Genomic DNA, 18886 nt, shown 5'->3' on the forward strand with positions numbered 1-18886 from the left:
AAATGGGGCCATACAATATGTGATTTTTTTGGTGACTGGGCTCTTTCATATGGCTTGATACTTTTAAGGTTCATGCATGTTGTAACATGTATCACTTCTTCATTCATTTTTATCCCCCAAATAATACTCCATTAAATAACTATGCCACATTTTATTGATAGACTTTTGGATTGTCTCCACTTTGTGGCTACTACAAATAATGCTACTATGAACACTCATGCATACATTCGTCACAAACATGTTTCCATTTCTGCTGGGTATAGACCTAGGAGTAGAATCACTGGGTCATATGATAACTATATGTATAACTATTTCTATAACTGCCAAAATATTTTTCAAAGTAGCTACACCATTTTCACCAAAGGATGTATGAGTGTTCCAACTTCTTTGTTTCCAAACAATATTTATTCTTGTCCCCTTTTTTATCATAGCCCTCATGGTAAATGTGAGGTGGTATCTTGTTGTGGTTTAGATTTGCATTTCCTTAATGCTTCATGGTGTTGAACATATTTTCATGGGCTTATTGGACATTTGTATATGTTTGTTGGTGAAATGTCTATTCAAATCCTTGTCTCATTTTTTAAATTATGTCATAAGAGTTCTTTATATAGTTTAGATAAGATTCTCTTGTCAGATGAATAATTTGCAAACATCTCTTATATTGTCAGTTGTCACATTATAATTTGTAACATTAAAAAGATTTTGCTTTTGATATAGACCAATTTATCTATTTTTCTCTTTTGTTTTAAATGCTTTTGGTGTTGTATCAAAGAAATCACCACATAATGTAAAGTGTGACTATTTATTCCCATTTGTCTTACCCAAGAGCTGTGTAGCTTTAGCTCCTACATTTAAGTCTATGATCCATTTTGAGTTCCTTTTTATGTGCTGTGTGAAGTAACAGATACAACTTCTTTCCTTTGCCTGTGTATATCTAGCTGTTCCCATGCTGTTAAAACTGTTTCCCCCATTTTCTGGCTATTCTTAGGGACAGAGATTTTTTTTAAAAAATGTCTAGGGCACCTATATTTATGAATTGCTTTTTAGATCTATGGCATAAACAAATATTTGTCTTAACTGGCTCTTCAATATTGCTCTATATGGTAAAGAAATATTTTGAGGATACCTGAGTTTAAGCTTTCTTGGTATTCGTGTATGTGTGTTTTGAACTTAAAAAGTCTTGCCATTTATTATTTACTTTTGAGTCAAATACTGCCAAACCTTTTACATACATTACCCTATTTATATCTTACCCCAAATCCTGTGAGTTATTGTTAACTCCATTTCACACACCAATAAACTGAGCTTTACATAGTTGAAATAATTTGCCAAAAATTACACTGCTTGTAAGTTATAGACTCCAAATTTGAGCCCAGGTCACCCAGAGTCTGCAGCATAGTATCAAACATGGTGCTGAGCCCTGGGCAGGGTACCTGAACTAATAGTAACCAGGAAAGAGCAACAGAAAGCAGCCATTACATGTGTGGTTTGTGAAGGACATGCAATCTCCCAATCTAGTTATGCTAAATGGTTATCAATTTCCTCATCTCTAAATAGGAACATTAACGCCCTCCCCTTACCTCCTGTATTACAAATAAACCAAAACAAACAGAATTTGCTTTTTAAGCTCCTTTAGTATATTGGAACTCAAAGAAGTCAGCAGACTTTTCTAGGATCATTTCATCATACTTTTATGAATCAATTATGTAAATCTCATCTAAGGTAAATTCATGTGTCTAAATGACTAATATTGATATTTCTTTTTCACTTTCCTTGCCTTGTCTTTGATGTGTTTCAGAGAAAGTCATTAACAGTTGCCAGGCAAACATCCTGGATCCACAGGGTTTATCAGAGACCAGAGGCTTAAAAAAATTAATATATTTAACTTGGGCATTTTGAAGGCATAAACACTGTAAATCCAAGAGAAGTGAAAAAACATCTCTTATACTGGAGGTGTCAATATCCAGTGTATCTGAGGTTGCTCCCCAAGTCCTCTGCCCTGTCTTGTTACTCTTTCTCCATTCTTACAGGTGCTCACTTGCCCCTTCGTGAATAATTTGAGGTATGTGGCTTTAAAACAATGAAACATTTCCCAGAATGTATTACTTGTGTGTTTGTAATGTCATGTCATACTTATTCTGAAATCTCTATTACAACATATTACTATGAAATCCCAATACACATGTATAAGTGGGGAAAAAACAACAACAACAACTTTAGTTTTGGGGCCAGCTTCTCTCATTTCCAAGGCTTCCCAATGTTTTCCTGATGCAGCTGCAGGGAGATGTGCAGCAGACATTAAAGCTCTGGGTGCAAGAGTTTATTTCATGTCAGTTTCCCTCGCCCCGTAGTTCCCATGGGAAGGGAGCTGCCTCTCTGCTCTCCTTTCCCTCATCCCCAGCTGTGATTTCATTTCTCCTCTGGTTTCTTCTGGAGCTCAGGCAGTTGCATCACTTGGGATCCTATGGTATCTACCTCCTGAGGACAGCTCCACTCATTCCTACTCTGCTTGGAGATGAGTAGGGATTTGTATGTTAATCATTTCGTCATCCACCACTCCATGCCTTCCCTCCCTTTCCCCCTACACACTCCTTCTTGGTGAGAAAATCATGACTCAGATGGTTTATGTTACTTAAGTGATAAAAGATCTAATGAGAAATCCAACAAATTATGACAAAAGACGTGGCAAAACAAAAACATATTTGAAGGCCTTTTGAGTGGTAGGTGAGAGTAATTTTTGAACACCTGAATAATTTGAAAGAGTTGAGCTAATGTGCATCTTCAGTATTTTGCACAGCTCACTTGGATTAGAGTTAGGCAAAACACTGGAGAGAGTTCTACTCTCCAGACAGATGCTGTGTATGAAGAGGTTGGGATACCTCCCCTCCTTTAATGCATTTCTAAGAGATGCTGTGAAATGATGTTGGTGGAAGTGCTTTGTGATTTTCCATGCTAGACCAAGTAAAGCATTGCTGTTCTTTCCATCAGAGAAAAGATGCTTATTCACATTTAGGTCTGAGATTTGACACATAAAGGATTTAAAATGACCAAACTCTGAAGATAGTGTGAAAGGAATGATTCCTAATTGCTTTTCCAAGGGATCCTATTTGCAGAATTATGTGGCTAGCTACCCCGAAGTCATTGCTTAAATAACTTGTTAACTGGAATGTATTGACATGAACTCTCAGCATGGCTGCTCCCTATAGTTAGTTCTTTTTTTTTTTTTTTTTAAAGAGAGAGAGAGAGAGAGAAATTTTTTTTAATATTTATTTTTTAGTTCTCGGCGGACACAACATCTTTGTTTTGCATGTGGTGCTGAGGATCGAACCCGGGCCGCACGCATGCCAGGCAAACGCGCTACCGCTTAAGCCACATCCCCAGCCCCCTATAGTTAGTTCTGAACTCTTCTTCCTTCTAATGAGAGATTTCTTGTGTCTTAAATTGTCTATATGAAGCCTTTTCACATGGCTCAAGACTTCAATTGGATTCAGAAAACATCCACTTCTTGTGTTTACCTGATGTACTTAATTCTTGTATCCAATATCCACATGACAGTGCTTGTGTTTATAATACATGTCTCTTATTTTCTGTTCTTTCTCTTTGATTGAAGCACAATGATCATATGCATCTGATATTTCTATTTAAGTAATACAGTAGCATTTATACTTAACATTCATTTCCACTAATTCTTCTCTTTGAACCATGCTTTCTATTTATCTTTGTTGTAACAGTTTATTTCTGCTTTGTAGGTTATTTGATCTACAGGTTCAATGCTCAATAGCTTCTTTGTATTGAGCCTAAGCTCTATCTTGAGGATTCAAATCTATATGAAAATGCAGATCCCATTGTCTTCATTTAGTGTCCTTTTTTATTTTTCTTTGATGCTGGAAATTGAACCCAAGGCCTTAGAACGCTAGGCAAGCACCCTGCCATTGAGCTACATTCTCAGACCTATTGTTGGGTTTTCTGTTATGTCAGAGAGGTCTTGGATTGGTCTTTTTTAAGGCAGCATCTGAGAATGGAGGCACTCCCCGCCTGCCCGTGGCAAAGGAGAGTAATAAAGAGCTTATTGCCAGCCAGAGTCTAATTTTACAGCTTTCAATCCATTATGATCATTATGAAGTGGGCATTCCACTTGAGCATGTAGGAAGCTTGCCAAAACAAGGCGACGGCCAAACGAATGAGTGCTTTCTCCCTGAGTCTCAGCCCGGGGTTACAGACTCTTTTTTATTGATATGATTATTTATTAACTAAGTAATCATAGAAACTTTCCCTGTTGCTGTAGGCCTTGATTTTTTGCTCTGTATGGAAAATACCAATAAGTATTAAGAAAATACACCTTTTTTAAAAAGTTGAGATTGCGATGGTAAAATAACAAGGTGAGAACTTACCCCAAATGCCATCATGCACAGAGGTGAAGTTGTATGAGAATCATCAGGCAGTGGGTTCTGCTACAAGGCTTTGTATGTTAGAGATGGGAATCATTCAGTGATTTGGGCTGTTTTAAAATGTTTGGGAATTTAACAGTTCAAATCCACTTTTGAATATTTCATGGGAGACTTAAATTTTATATGGTATTACTTTATAAATTAGTTATTCACTCATTTGTATAGGATTTCCAAGAAGATTGGTGAGTCTCCTTAAAAACATGTAGAAGGAAAGGTTTATGTAAGTCTGAAGATTAAATTAATGGGAAACCTCATAGGTTGAAGTTGGTTTGAAAAGTTAAGCTCAGAACTATTAAAAAGATTTAGAAATGGCTGGTCTGGTATTCTTCTATTTTTCATTATTAAAAACCTTGTGAATGAGCTGGGTGCAGTGGCACACACCTATAATCCTAGCAACTTGGGAGGCTGAGGCAGAGTGATTGTAAATTTGAGGCTAGCCTCAGCCTGCCTCAAAAAAAAAAAAAAAAAAAAAAAGGACTGGGAATGTAGCTCAGTGGTTAAGTGCCCCTGGTTCAATCCCCAGTACCAAAAAAAAAAAAACCAACTCACCCAAAAGATACTTATATACTTGTATTTGAGAAGGAGATTATGTGTACATATATATGTGTGCATGTGTATGAGATCTGATAGGCTCAGAGGGCTGTGCCATAAAATAATAATGCCCTTTTCTGGGCACAAAGATCACCTGTAGTAAAGATGGATAGGCCTGAATTTACTGTCTCAGATCACATTTATTGTAAAATGGATTCTATTCATTCATTCATTCCTTATTTCATTTGCTTCTTCATTTATTTAGTTATCTATTCTTCCAACATTTATCAAATATTCACCCTAAGTCACTGTGCTTCAAGCTGGAAATTTAAATTTGAGTTGAACGTGGTTCTTGCCCTTCAGGGGATCCCTTTATTTTCATCCATGTAGTAAGTGCTCCATCAGAAGCCTGTATGTACCCACTTGAAGGCTGCTTGTCATGAGAAGGCAGAGGAGGAAGTGTCTGATTGCATTCATCCATAAGGGGTCTTTGAAGGAATTTAACTCGAGGGGTAGCATGTTATTTCTTAATCATGTTTTTAGAAAAATGATGGCCATATTTTTTTCTTTGCCCTATTTTCCTATGTAATACCTCCCCAGAAGCATGTGTGTCATGTCACACAGGTCTGAGTATTCCCAGGAAGAGCGGAGAGCTGCCTGTAGAGCTGCCCCACTCCAGTGGCAACAGCAGCACTTCTGGACCATCATGTGGGTGCAGTCCCCCCAAAGATTTTACACTGTGATGGAAATGTTTGGCCTTCTCTAACCTTTTCTCTTTTGGTGATCCTGGGGATTGAACCCAGGGCCTTGTGCATGCCAGGCAGGCACTCTACAAACTGAGCTATATCCCCAGCCCCCATAAACTTATTTTTAAAAGAATATCAATTTGGTCTTGGAGCTGGAGGTGACTAGAGTCTGAACTGTGGTTGAAAGTGGAGCCTGAATGAACTCAGGTATTGATAAGGATGGCTTTCCAAGGGTGATGGCTAATTGGAGGTGGGGGTGGGGCTTATGAGACAGAACATTGGCTGGTCTATCTCTAGGCTCTTTGCAGAGGTTTCCGACTGAGAGAAGCTAATCAGGAGACCTGCATGGGGAGAGAGGCGTGTTATTTAATTAGCTTTACAATGGGGTGACTTGAAGGCACGTGGTGGTTTTAATAGAGGGAGATAGATGTCCTTTTTTGCAGGGCTAATTGTTGGGAAAAAGCAGGGTCTTTGTTCAGGCCCAGCATGAGGGCTCTGATCTCTTGGAGCCTAGGGCTGCCCCTGCTTATAATTTTAGACAGAGCTATTCAAGGCTGCTCTGTAGAGAAAAGAAGAACAAGAACAGTATTGTGTATGCAGGATCACTGCCCAAACCTCCCCAAAGTCACTGGGAAGAGAAAAAGAAAAGAAAAGGAGAGCCAGAGGACCCAGCCATGTGTGCATTTTGGAGTATTTCCCCATCATTTATTTGCCATGGGTTTTGGAAAGGACAAAGTTACACTTTCATCAACTTGGAGCTGAGGTGGCTCGACTTAACTAAACTCCCCCAGAAAACCAATTAATTCTGCTTTCCCACAATACGGCATTCGTCTTGCCAAAATAGAGAAGGCAGCTAGTGAGGAGCCTACGTGTGTTCCATGCTGCCAGTCTTGGTGGCAAGGTGCCAGGCAATGGCAGTGCCAGAATGCAAATTGTGGAGCGGATGCCCCTAAATAGCAAAATCTATGTCGCTAGAGGGCCGTACCAGGAGCAGTAGTGGTTCTGAATGGCAGTCCAGGGGATAAGTGGAGACCTTTTCCTAGGATTCTTTTGGACCTTGGTCAGCACAGGTAGTCAACACCAGTGATGAAAACCTCATATGAATTCTGGGTGGCAAGTACAAGATTGGAGCAGGTGCTCCTGGGCCTAGAATTCTGTCACTAAAATGCATGTGTATGGCATAATCCAAGATGGGTAGGGATTCTGATTTGTAGCAGCTGGAAAGTCAAATGGTGAGGCCAGTTGCTTAAGATCTTATTTTGTTCAAGTTGTACAAAATCACTGAATGTGTATCAAATCTGCAACCCAAAGAAAAGAGACCCCAATATTGGAAGGAGTTCTTAATGACACATTTAAGTCTCTGCTGCTAATTCGTAGTGCTACTATGAGCACATGATTAAAACTTCCACAACTATATCTCACATCTTCACAATGAGAATTAATACCTGTTCAATCAAGAGTGACGGTGTTAAGGATTTGTGTAATTTACTTGTTTCGACCTCTCTTTATCACTAAGTCATAGTTTTAATGGCATACACCAACAGGGGATACCGTGGCTTCCTCTCAAAGAACGAAAAACATTATGTACCATGGTTTGGATCAACATTCATGAGATGTTGATTTTATGCTGACTAAATCGAAAGTCACAATTCTGATTTTTTTTTTTTAGGGGGTGGGTACTAGGGATTGAATCCAGAGGCACTTTAACACTGAGTTACATCCCCAGCTCTTTTAATTTTTTCTTTTGGGACAGGGTCTCACTATGTTGCCTAGAGCTTCTCTGAGGTGCTGAGACTGGCGATCTTCATGCCTTCCAAATTACCAGGATTACAGGCATGTCCACCACACCTGGCCTGATTTTTAAAATTGATATAGCAGCTAAGAGTTTTTGAGTGCTCATTGTTTATCAGGCACAGTGGAAAGTAGTTGGCATGCGTTCATTTCATATTCAGCTCAACTCTGTGAACTGGGCACTTTTATTAGCTCCCTTCCATAGAGGAAGAAATTGAGGCTTTCTGAAGCCAAAGGACTGAAAGTCAGAGAATGCTGAAGTTCAAATTCAAACTTTTGTCTACTGCCAAACCTTGTGCTATTAATCACATTACCTCCCAGTTATTTGAGAGTTTAAATGTATTCTATATAGTGAGGACACTCAAGCCTGATACTTTCTGTTTGGCTGGGAACTGCAGGTCTTTGTTAGGAAGCAGGAACACTTATTTGGAATTGCTTCACTACCTCCACACCTCACTTTATAGGTCAGTTCAATTAAAAAAAAAAAGTATGTGGGAGAAGGCAGTAACTCTCAAAAAATGTGTGTGTGTGTGTGTGTGTTTGTGTGTGTATGTTGGATCTTTCCTGGATCTGAAATAGTTGTAGCCAGCCATCTGGTCTCTCAATGCTATGGAATTCTGTAAAAGTCCAGAGTCTTTTTGATTTTTTTAAATTCTCAACATTATTTAGGATTTTTAGTTCCTGGAAAGGGATCTGTCCTGGGAACCTGCCATCAGAGAGCTGACTGCCGTTTGTTCTTCTTCCCACAGACAGCTGCCAGCTCCCCACCCAGCTGCACCCTTTCCCCCTCCCCATGGGTCCCTTGTGGTGCTCCCCACCCAGGGCCCTTTTGTGATGAAGTCTTTCAAGATGATTTCCCAATCTGGGGAGAACACATGTTTCTGATCAACCTGATGAAATACATTTCCATTAAGAGGTAACTTCTATGTGGTTTCTACTTTCTTCATTCTCCACGTTACCTATCATTACCTATCATTTGGAGCCCCCGAGCTCTTGAATGTGTTTCACAGGCCTGACAGATTACATGGCGCTGCCTCGCACGTCACACATGTGGGATTTGCTTCTCTCCTCTTCACCAATTCAGAGGAAGAAAGGTTTTTATTGTATGGGAGCCAATCCAGACAGATGAGACGTGAGCTGAGTCTGTTCCACCTCGTGCGTCATCCGCAGCACCATCCACCTCCATCACAGGGCGATATGCTATATGGAGGGAGGGAGGGAGTACAGCTGGCTTCTTAGAAATTACACAGGACTTCTTATTTCTCTCTGGAGGTGAAGACTGGAGAATCAAATGTGAGCTGTGATCCCAGCAAAGTTGACATATCCTTTCTTGAGGTTGTTTTCATCTGTTTTGTGTGGTGGCATGTTTGGTGATGCTCAGTAAATTCTAAATATCAGTAATTACACCGGACACCCTGAAGTTGTTTTCTGGATTTATGCTTTTGCATATTTAACGATACAGACTCTGTGCATACTTTTCAGGAGAGTACACACCAAAAAAGAGGTTTGATGAACTGGGGATTTACCAAGTGTTGAGCATTTCACTTTCTATGGTGTTAGACTTAGTACTGATAAGGGCAGGATTTATATTAATTTATTACAACACCATCTGTAGCTGAGTGACAGATGCTTAAATGGAGATAAATAAGATATTTATAGATAACTGCAATTGTGTATTTAAAGAATGTTATATTTACAGGTTAGTAAGATATTTTCAGTGTGGCACATTGTTTCCCCCTTGGGTCTCTTATATAGACCCAATTCTAGAAAAAGTGATCTGAAATAATAATGTGTTCATGATTCCCATCACAGCTCAAGAGAAATGATAGACCCCAACCAAACCCATTATTTATTTGATTTCTATAGTTTAAGATCAACCAGTTTTTTTTTTATAACATCTTGATTATCCGCCAGCAAATACAAAATAGTTTCTGAAGTGGTGTTCTACCACAGCAAGAGAGGTTAGGTCTTCTTTACATGTGTCTGTGCCACCAGTTATGTAAGTAAGGCTCAGTTGACTTCGCTGTCCTTCCCCATTCCATCCCCACTCTCAATACATTCTCTTCACCACCCATCTTTTCTCCCAGCCCACCCCCTTCCTCACTATAGGGATATCTGTATAGCAAAATGATGTATTTTAAAATACAGTGCTTCTGATGACCTGACCAATTAAAGTAAATTTGAGAAGATGAAGGGTATTTGTGACAGGCACTGGGTACCCCATAAAGTATGTAGCAGTTGATTCTTCTAAGAATGGAAAAAGTTGAGTTCATTGATTGCATTTTGCATATCTTACAAATAGTGTGTGCAGCAATTGTACACCTTATATTTATGGCCATCAGTGAAATGAAAGATTCAACTCCGAATTCAGAAAATCCTAAAGATAGCTTTTGAGCAACAATCTGTGAAGATGAGCAGCATGCTGTATAAAATGTTTAGGCTAATGGTAAAACAGTCATTTTTCTATGTGGTGAGCCAAGTGCCAATTTTCACAAACAACTACATGCATGCATCTATACTCAGAGGGAAACTCTATTGAGTATTGTGATCTTAGCAACGTTCTCTTTCAAATGGATGAATAGGAGGATAAGCAGAATATGAAATGAAAAATAAAACGTTATAAAGACCTTTTTGGTTAAAAAAATAAGAGTCAGATAAGCTCCTTCCACCTTCAAATGAACACCATAGTGTATAATAATGACAGAACCTTACTTGCTGCCTTTGGGGAGTGTTGGAGACAGACTTATTCCAGTGTTCACTAGGGATGTGCTTAGGCTGCTGAGCAGAGAATGGGCAATCTGTAGGGATGTGGTGAAGCTTCCAAGAGAGAAATTCTTTGCATGACAAATGTCCATGTGGGAAAAAAACACTGAGAAATATCTTCTCCATTCTCTCTAGACTTTCAGCTTGTCCTGTCCTTGCATCTTCTGTGACCTCCTGAGACACTTTCACCTCAATTCTACCCTGGATCCTTTGCATATCTTTCAGCATGAGGAACTCCCATTGAGCTGTCTTTGTGATTCCATGCCTGTGACCTTGTGGGATATTTAAGTTGGCTTGCTAAAGGGACTGGATCCATTATCAGTTCTTAAGGTCACCTTGGATTCTTAAGAACATAAGTCCCAGGAAAACAAGGAGGTAGAATCACTGTGACTTCTCCTTACCTCCTTCCCATCACTACCCATGACTTACTTCATTCCCAGAAGAGATCCCTTCTATTGCTTCTCCCTGTACACATCCCTCCTATCAGGGCTTCTTGTTCTTCTAGTGCTATCTTCTTCTGCTTCATTCCCAGCATCATGAATAGGATGAAGAAATTCTTCACCTCATCTCTACTCCTTGATCTAGGGTGGCACATGTTAGTCCTTTGGGGCAATTGACTTGGCATTTTAAAATGAAAGTGAGAGGGATGAGGAGAGGGAAGAAGGTTCCACAATAAAATTATCTTAATGTGAGGTTCAAACCACAACTGCAGAGAACATCTGTTTTGCAGTTTGGTGTTGTAACCTAAGAGAAAAGTTGGGTAAGATCAGGGGAAGGCAGTAGCCTTCCACCAGGATGGAGCCACCTGCCAGCCTGGGAGTTGGGGTGGGAATCCTGTTCCCATGGGGCCAAGCTTCTTGCTATGAGCCTGATTCTCTATTTCTGCCATGTTACTAAAAAGAGCATTGGCTATCCTGCCATCTGTGCTAATGCCATCATCCTACCACCTTGAGAGGCCAATTTAGGACAACTTAATTGGAATCCAAGTTATACAATGCCCACAGGCTTGTAGGGTGGCCTACATTCTGCATCATCCAGCCCTAGGAGGGAGCAACAATCCTAGGAATCACGATCAGTCTGCTTCAGGGATTCAAACTAACCCTGGAAGTGGAGATAGCCTTGATTGGCAGCTCCTTGACTTTCTGTCTGAGCTGTGTCTGATTTGTTGCAAGAATAATACGTGATGTCTAAACTGATAGATTTTAGAATGTCGCTTGGTCTGTGGATTAGGCCAATCCATCCCACATTGTTGGGGCTGCAGATGCAGTTGAATGGTTCATAATTATAGTCTAAAGAAACTGCAGACAGTAATAGAGCCAACCCAGACCCTTTTTCTCCTTATAGCCCATGCCAAGCTGTCTCCCACAGAGAATGACAGTGTGGTTATCCTGCAATGTACTTGCCTTGAGACAAATTTCTACTGCATGCAATATTGCTGGATTTCTAGAAATTGAGTCCGATCATCTATCTGATCTGTTGTATGTGGGATCTTGCTCTGTATCTCAAGGATATCTGGAACAGACCAAGTGAGTGTCCTTGCCTTGTTTTTTCAAGGTGATATCTGTAAATTTTCCCGGAGATGCCATGGAGAGAACAGCAATTGAGGAACCCCGCTGTGATCCCAACACTACCTTCCTCAGGTGGAACCTGAGCAGGGTTGATTTAATCCCTGGTAACTAGGAGGGCTGCACTTGGAGACCATTAATAGGCTTCCATCTCCCTTGATCCTGTGATAAATGAAGACCTAAGTTTTGTCTCCAAAGAGGCACCACTAATATGATTTTCCAGAATTTGAATTATAGTTTTCTTGTAATTCTTTAAAAACAAATACAAATACATTCTCTTTTCCAATTAGGCAGTGTTGGAATTTCTCAAGTGGGGCCAAAGCTGGATACTTCCCAACTAAAGAACTGAGGAAGGGGATTGAAGAGATATTTAAATTAAGTGTGATAGTTAGCTCCATCTCTCCTTGGAGACAGTTCAGGTAAATTGAGGGTCCAAGCTCTTCTGTAAAGAGATAGTCAAAGAGGAAGATTTAAAATGATTTCTTACATACTGTAGCTTACACTGGATCTTAAAAACAATAATTCTTTGATATTAATTGAACACTTTTACTTACTTAGACATTCAACTAAAGGCTTTGCATACATTATCTCATTTAAGTCCCCAAACAGCTTTAAAAGGTGGGTAATATTTAGAAATAGAGGAACTGAGTTTCAAGATTAAGTGGCTAATCTGTGGTAGGTAATTCAGCTGAATATGGAATTGGATTCTGAACCCCAGTCTTCTTCCAGAGCCCACATTACTCCCTATGATCTCTGTTTTATTAGAGGGAGAGATTTCTAGGGCACAAAGGCCCCCAACACTTCCCCTCCCTCCTCTCTTTCTCCCTCCTAACTGCAGTTCTTATCACCCATTGTTTATTGTACCTTCCAAACAATAGCTAATGACTCTGTGTTACATGCAAGGGAACCAGGGGTGATTTTATTCCCTGAAGCAGAGAAGAGGTTGTAACACAAAAAGGTTAAGTGGCACTGGGTGAGGTCACAGTGCCAACAAGCAGTCAGCAATACCACCTCTGAGTCTAAGCCTTGGGTTCCTGAACTGACCCTAAGGACTTTTGGAATCTGAGTTTAATTAAGAGAGTTACTTTAATTTTCCTTCCTATCTCTGACTTTCCATTTTATTGCTGCTTGATAATGGTAGATATTGAAGCCCCAGGCATTTTGCTTTTTCAGTGTGCTTTTTAAATGACTGAACTTATCACATAGAAACCACTTGCTTTAGAGTTAATCTTTCGAAGCCTTTTTCTGAGTATGCCAGGGACAGTTGCCTTTTCTCAGACAAAAAAGGAGACCACAAATGCAGCTCAAACAGGTTGTTAATTGAGAGCTTGAGAACTTTTTTTTTTTTTAAATCTTACATTTATACCAGTAAATCAACATCTGTGAGTCATAAACTCACTCTGAATCAGCCGTTAGTGGTCTGAATGTTTTTGTACCTACCTTCAGTAAAGTATATTTTAGCTCAAAACCCAGAGATTCTTTATTTTGTTGAAGTTTAAGATTTAGGAGCAGACAACAATCTAGCTCACTCTGGGAGAGGAAGAACGAGTCTTCCATGATTGTTTGAAATCAGGTGTATTTTTAGATTTTTTTTTTTCATTGAGATTGGGGTGAAACTGACAGAGAAGTAACAAATAAAGGAGAAAGTTTGTGTTTTACACACTCCATATGTTGAAGGAATTCCTATATAATACTGACATATTTTGGACATCATTCATGTCTAGCTCCATACTCCTGTCCCCCCAATTCCTGCAACCTTTTCTTGACCTTTTTTGACTTGATGTTCCCAGTTTAAGGAGATTCAGCACTTGGTTGGATGTAATTAGCTAAAGCCTAAGGAATGTTTAAAAATACAAATCTGTTTTCTCCCTAGTGTGGAAGGAACAGACTATTGAGTTACAAACAAAACCAAATAAGTTATTTGTTTGATTTTTTTCTGAGTGTCTTAAAAATCAGTAGATAGAGTCTTGAAATATCTTGCTCAAATAAATGGAAGGCAAGGCGTGGCTGCTCTCATTTTGCTGGTGGGGAAACTGAAGCACGTGTGAACCTCACTGGACATGGGTGTTGGGAATAGAGGTTCTGCTTTGTCAAGAGGGCGGAGTTGCTGGCATCTTTTAATCCATCTTCTCAAGCCATAGCATATCACACTCAATCTGTGAATTAGGAAGAATTGGTGGCAGAGTAGAAGTCCATAGTGAGAAAAAAAAAAGTTCAACATATATTTAGGCACTGGGCTTGTTCAACATATATTTAGGCACTGGACTGGGCATTTTTTTTATTAGAATAAGATGAAAATGTCATTTTAATTCCATAAGAACATTTTAAAAAATCAATTTGTGTCCTAAAGAGAATAAACATTTTCATATATCGAAATTGATTAATCAAGCATGACATAGACCTTGATTGGATTGTGTCAAATATATAAAAATATTTTAACCTGACTTTATTAGTGATTCTTATCCTAAGGAAAGTGCAACAAGGTCCAAGATAACATGAAGCTTCATGTAGAAGAAACTTTCCTGGAGGTCTTTTGTGTCCCCTGTTTTTTTGCTCAACCTCATTTTGCTCAACCTCATTCTCTGATTTGGACTCAAACGTTTTGAGCTTCTGTGTTTAGGGACTAGGATAGAAACAGGATGATTGACTAGTTGATTTGTCATTGTCGAAGAACTGGAGGGAATACATTTTCTCATTGCTAGAATGAAAAGTGTTTACAGTTGAATCAGAGCAGGCTTTTTAGAGTCTCACATTGGTGGGGGTTAGGAATTGTGTTTAGGCTAACTTGGGGAAGAAAGTGCAGGAGCAAACTGGGGAAGGAAGAAAGAAAGGAGCTGTTCAGAGAAGCTGAATTTGCAAATAGAGAAGTACTCACACTTGGATTTTTTAAAAAATAACATTTTCTTAGGACAGCACCAACCAAACAAAATTACCAAAACAACTCTTTATTTGCTCAGTCCATATACTAATGTTCCAGTCAATAAGGCTGGACTGGTTTGAGATCATTTTCTTTGCTGCTCATTTGGGTGTGTGAATGTACAATCCATTCATCAGCTGTTTCCCTAAGCTTTTCCCAGGATCAGAAGTGTCTGTTCTTGTCATCTGGAGGCCAGCATTGTTTTCTCATACCTACTGGAAACACAGCTGGATTCCAACAGTCTTTGTTCTTTCAAAAATTAGGATGATCACATTCAACCCTTTTCCTCTGGTCACTGAAGAAAGGAGTATAATCTGGAGGTTGGACCAAGAGCCAGAGATTTGCTTTCTATTCCTGGCTCCTTCCCTTATTTGCTGTGGGAAACCTGCAAGTTACCAATGCTCCAAGGAGACAAAACTGGTTTTAGATGCAGGTAAGCAGGTATGTTAAAATTTACCAGAGTTAGAGGTTACAGTTAAAGGCAAATGGTGGGAGCTCAACATATGTTTAGAAATTAGGAAACAGGATTAAAAATATCTTTTGCAGAGGTTTTTAGGAAGCTTTATGTTTAATCTTCTAATTAATCAAAGGTGGATATCAATGTTTGGCTCCAGCTATGTTATATGCTTCTATGGTACTGGTTGTTTTGCTAATTAGGATCAACTATCTCCATTTATAATAAGTAATTATCAGTGGCAAATTGTGAATTATTCAGGTTCATATTGTGTTATCTGAGGGGCTGGGAGTTGTCAAACCTAACAGGGGCTGTGCATTGTGATTCTGTCATGGCTGCAAATGATACACTCCAGAAATTCAAACCAGAGTCTCTGCATTATCACTTTTTTGGTGGTGGTGGGAGGGCTGTCCTTTTTATCTAACAGAAGGGAATCTGTGAAAGGAAAGACAAAGCTTTAGCCAACGGTGACATAATTAGAGGAACAGAATAATTAGAAAGAAACTATGGCTTCCACTTCTACCCCCCTACTGTGTAGGTAAAATTGAATGTTTCAGGAAGACCAAGACTGGGTTCCAGTTTGGGCCCCCCACTATGTACTCCCCCACAAATACAGGTTCATTTGGGCCTGCATTTTGGGGTTTAATTTAGGCTTGGTTCTGCCCGAGGCCAGTGAAGCAAGATTTCGGTTTAGCGACGCTGTCCCTATCATTTACCAATCCACGGGTGGGCTTTGAAAAGCTAAACGCTCTCCTTTGGAAACAGCCCTGGTTCCTGACTCACGATCCGGCTGGAGTCCAATATTGAGAAAACCCTCTGAGGACACCAGTTCATGAATCTCCTGCGCCTGCCCGCACGCTCGCCCCTTCATCCACATGCCTCACGTCCTGTGTGTCAGTCTTTGTGAATGAACGATGTACACGCACTTGGAAAACTATGCTGCTACCAGGAGGGGGTTAGCAGCGGGTGACCAAGCTCTCAAGAATGCGTGGAGAATCAGGCCGACTTTCCCCAAAACGGTCGAAGCAGCCACTGCTCCTGGATACGTCTTCCCCGACCGTGGGTTCCGCGGCCCGTGCACTGCGCGCGTAGCGGCTGGGTGGCTGGGCCCTGCGCGCCGCCCGCCCGCGCTTCCTTTCACTTTGGGCTTCTGGCGCGGATTGGCCGCGGGTTCCGGCCAGGCGCCGCCCCCTCCCCCGGTGCCCCGCCCCTGGCTCCCTCCCGCTAGGTTCTCCTTGGCCGGGGCGGGCGGACGCTGGGGCTCTGAGCTGCAGGAACGCCCTAAAGAGGAGGGGAGAGCGCTGTAGGGAGAGTGGGAGGGAGATCGCGGCTGGAGAGAGCGAGGGCAAACTGTAGCAGCGCCGGCGCGGGCGGAGAGGAGGGAGCCGGGCTAGGGACGCGAAGGAGGGAGAGGGCGAGGCGCAGGCGAGGCTGGGACCCTAAAGCACTCACTTCTCCGCAAAGTGCCAACTTCCCGGGAGACTGTGCCGGGCGCGCACCGTCCAGGCGCGGGGGAAAGTCAGCGGGAATTTGAGTGTTTGGGGGAAGAAAGTCGGATTTCCCCCATCCCCTTTCCCCTATTAAGAATCCCTATTAAAAAGAAAAACAACAACAGTAGCAGCAAACTTGCTATCATCCCGTCTGTCCCCCACTCCTCCTGGCACCATGAAGGCGGCCGTCGATCTCAAACCGACTCTAACCATCATCAAGACAGAAAAAGTCGATCTGGAGCTTTTCCCCTCCCCTGGTGAGTGGTGACTGTAGAGGCCCCCACCCAGCTTCGGGGGTCTCCTCCACTTCTGTGCCTCTTCAATGCTCCCTTCCGGGGCCGTGCGTTTCAGCAGGAGCAGGGGATGCTGTTGGCAGCTGGAGAGAGGGAGAAGCGAGGAGGAAGGCTGTTGGTGGCCCAAGACCCTTGATTTGGGTGGTGGTATTTATTTTCACAGCTGCGTATTTGTGAGTAGTGGGAAAAACGCTTAGAGAATTTCCAGCGTCCACATTGTTCCCCCCCCCCCCCGCCCCCATATAAGCGAAGGCTCTCTGGCATTTATTCCTTATGGTAATCGAGGGCTTAGACGCCACCTCGGAGGACATCATCCCCAGACTCTTCGTCGCCCAGAATTGAAGCTGGTTGGAGCGCTCTAGGCAGTAAAAGCTGGCAGGGTGTCTAACGGGCTGGCCTTAGAGCATATTTTCAAATAATGTCTTGCCTTCCTGAGTTCCCTTGTCACATGTCCCTGTGCTGTCTAGCTCCTGTTTTCTAGGTTGAGGGCTAGGAGGCTGGAGGAGAACTGAAAGTATCTTCTATGGAAAAGTCCAATCCTATTTACACAGGTTACTAACTTTACTCATGTCTCTCTTCTGCTGTGAATTTGTGCTCTAGTACCAAAGAAAGATCTTAGAAGAAGAAAAGTATCCAAACACCAGATAGGACTTGTGTCTTTGGTCCATGGTGTTGTCTAATTCTTTGATTTGTAAGGTTTTAAAGAAGACAGGGGTAGAAAAGAAATATCATTTATGTCTTAGACACAAATTCTGGTGCTGAGCAGATGGAATCCAACTGTATAGGATTCCTGGAACTAATGCAGTTTGAGAGGGAATATGCTTTCTTTTAGGATGGGGAACTGCCAGCTATCCTTAAAGATTAGTGTCATAGAGGTGAAAGATATAGGGAGGAGGTAATACATTCTGGAAAATAATCATAGTATCATGCACCTCTGTTATGTCCGATTATCAATAAATTTAGTTGATATCGCCTGCCCTCTCTTTGCCTCTACCATAATTAGTTGCTTATTTTAACCCTTTCTTAATCTGCCTAAATTTTCAACACAAGCTTAGCTGATGTTCTGTCATTCTAAGATCTTTCAGAAATGTTAATAAAGACATTTAAGTCAGGTCCCCTAACATTCAGCCCCAGGATTGCTTTGTATCAGGAAGGTCAATCTTGTTTCTTGTTACCAGGAGGATGGTCAGAATACTGAAATCCACTGTAGCCAAGGAGACATTTCAGACTTAGAGTTACAATTCAGAAATGATGCTTTATAATGGTTGTATTTGGGGAGGGGGGTCAAGGAAGCCAGAGTAAGTTTGGTTTGTCACAATTGATCCAAACCATATATAGAAGTAGAAAGATAGTTCACAACAAAGACATAAACTGAACTAATAGGTCCTTTCCTTAAGAATGACTTGTTTATATGTGTTGTTATGTGTGTTTATGGAGAAGAGACAGATTTGGTCATCTGGGAAATGTCATGTAGATATGTCAGTTCACATACCTACAATGGACCTTTCTAGCTGGTAATGAACAAGAGCCCCTGCAAACACATGTTTTAAATCACAGTAAACAGCTGAAGCATGTTTTTTGGTAATTTAATACTGAATCTTAGAGATTTAAAGTACATGGTACAATTATTTTAGATAATGTGAATGCTGTATAAGTAACTTTATTTAACTTCCCCATCTGTAAAATGGGGACAGTAAAGGCTATTGCTACAGTCAACATCCATTATAGTAAGCACCTTTACAATGGATTTCTTGCTCAAAACAGGGTTCCAAGCCAGAGAATAGGCTGTGTAAGTCACCTTCAATACAACAAAATTTTAACTGGTCAAAGAAATCTGGCAGTCTTCTGACTTTATTATATTAAGATTTGATTTCTAGCACTTTCTTGG

At 40.9% G+C, this 18886-nt stretch overlaps 1 protein-coding gene across 5 annotated transcripts in view; it reads left to right on the forward strand.

Annotated features, from left to right (window-relative positions):
- Positions 1–18886, forward strand: part of Ets1 (ETS proto-oncogene 1, transcription factor) — a 130389-nt gene that overhangs the window by 48520 nt on the left and 62983 nt on the right. The window contains exon 1 of one of the 5 annotated variants that reach the window (XM_046432664.1): positions 15011–15194. The exons of 2 other annotated variants lie outside the window; for them this stretch is intronic. In XM_046432664.1, the coding sequence (XP_046288620.1) occupies positions 15026–15194 (169 nt within the window). In that variant the 5' untranslated portion in view covers positions 15011–15025. Of the gene's footprint in view, positions 1–15010; positions 15195–16535; positions 16963–18886 lie in introns of those variants that run through there. 2 more of the 5 variants (XM_046432663.2, XM_046432665.2) reach the window with 2 other exon arrangements.

This window comes from Marmota monax, unplaced genomic scaffold (genome assembly GCF_021218885.2).
Source record: "Marmota monax isolate L192 unplaced genomic scaffold, Marmota_monax_Labrador192_F-V1.1 WCK01_AAM20220418_F8-fsc00062, whole genome shotgun sequence".
NCBI classification, from domain to species: Eukaryota; Metazoa; Chordata; class Mammalia; order Rodentia; family Sciuridae; genus Marmota; species Marmota monax.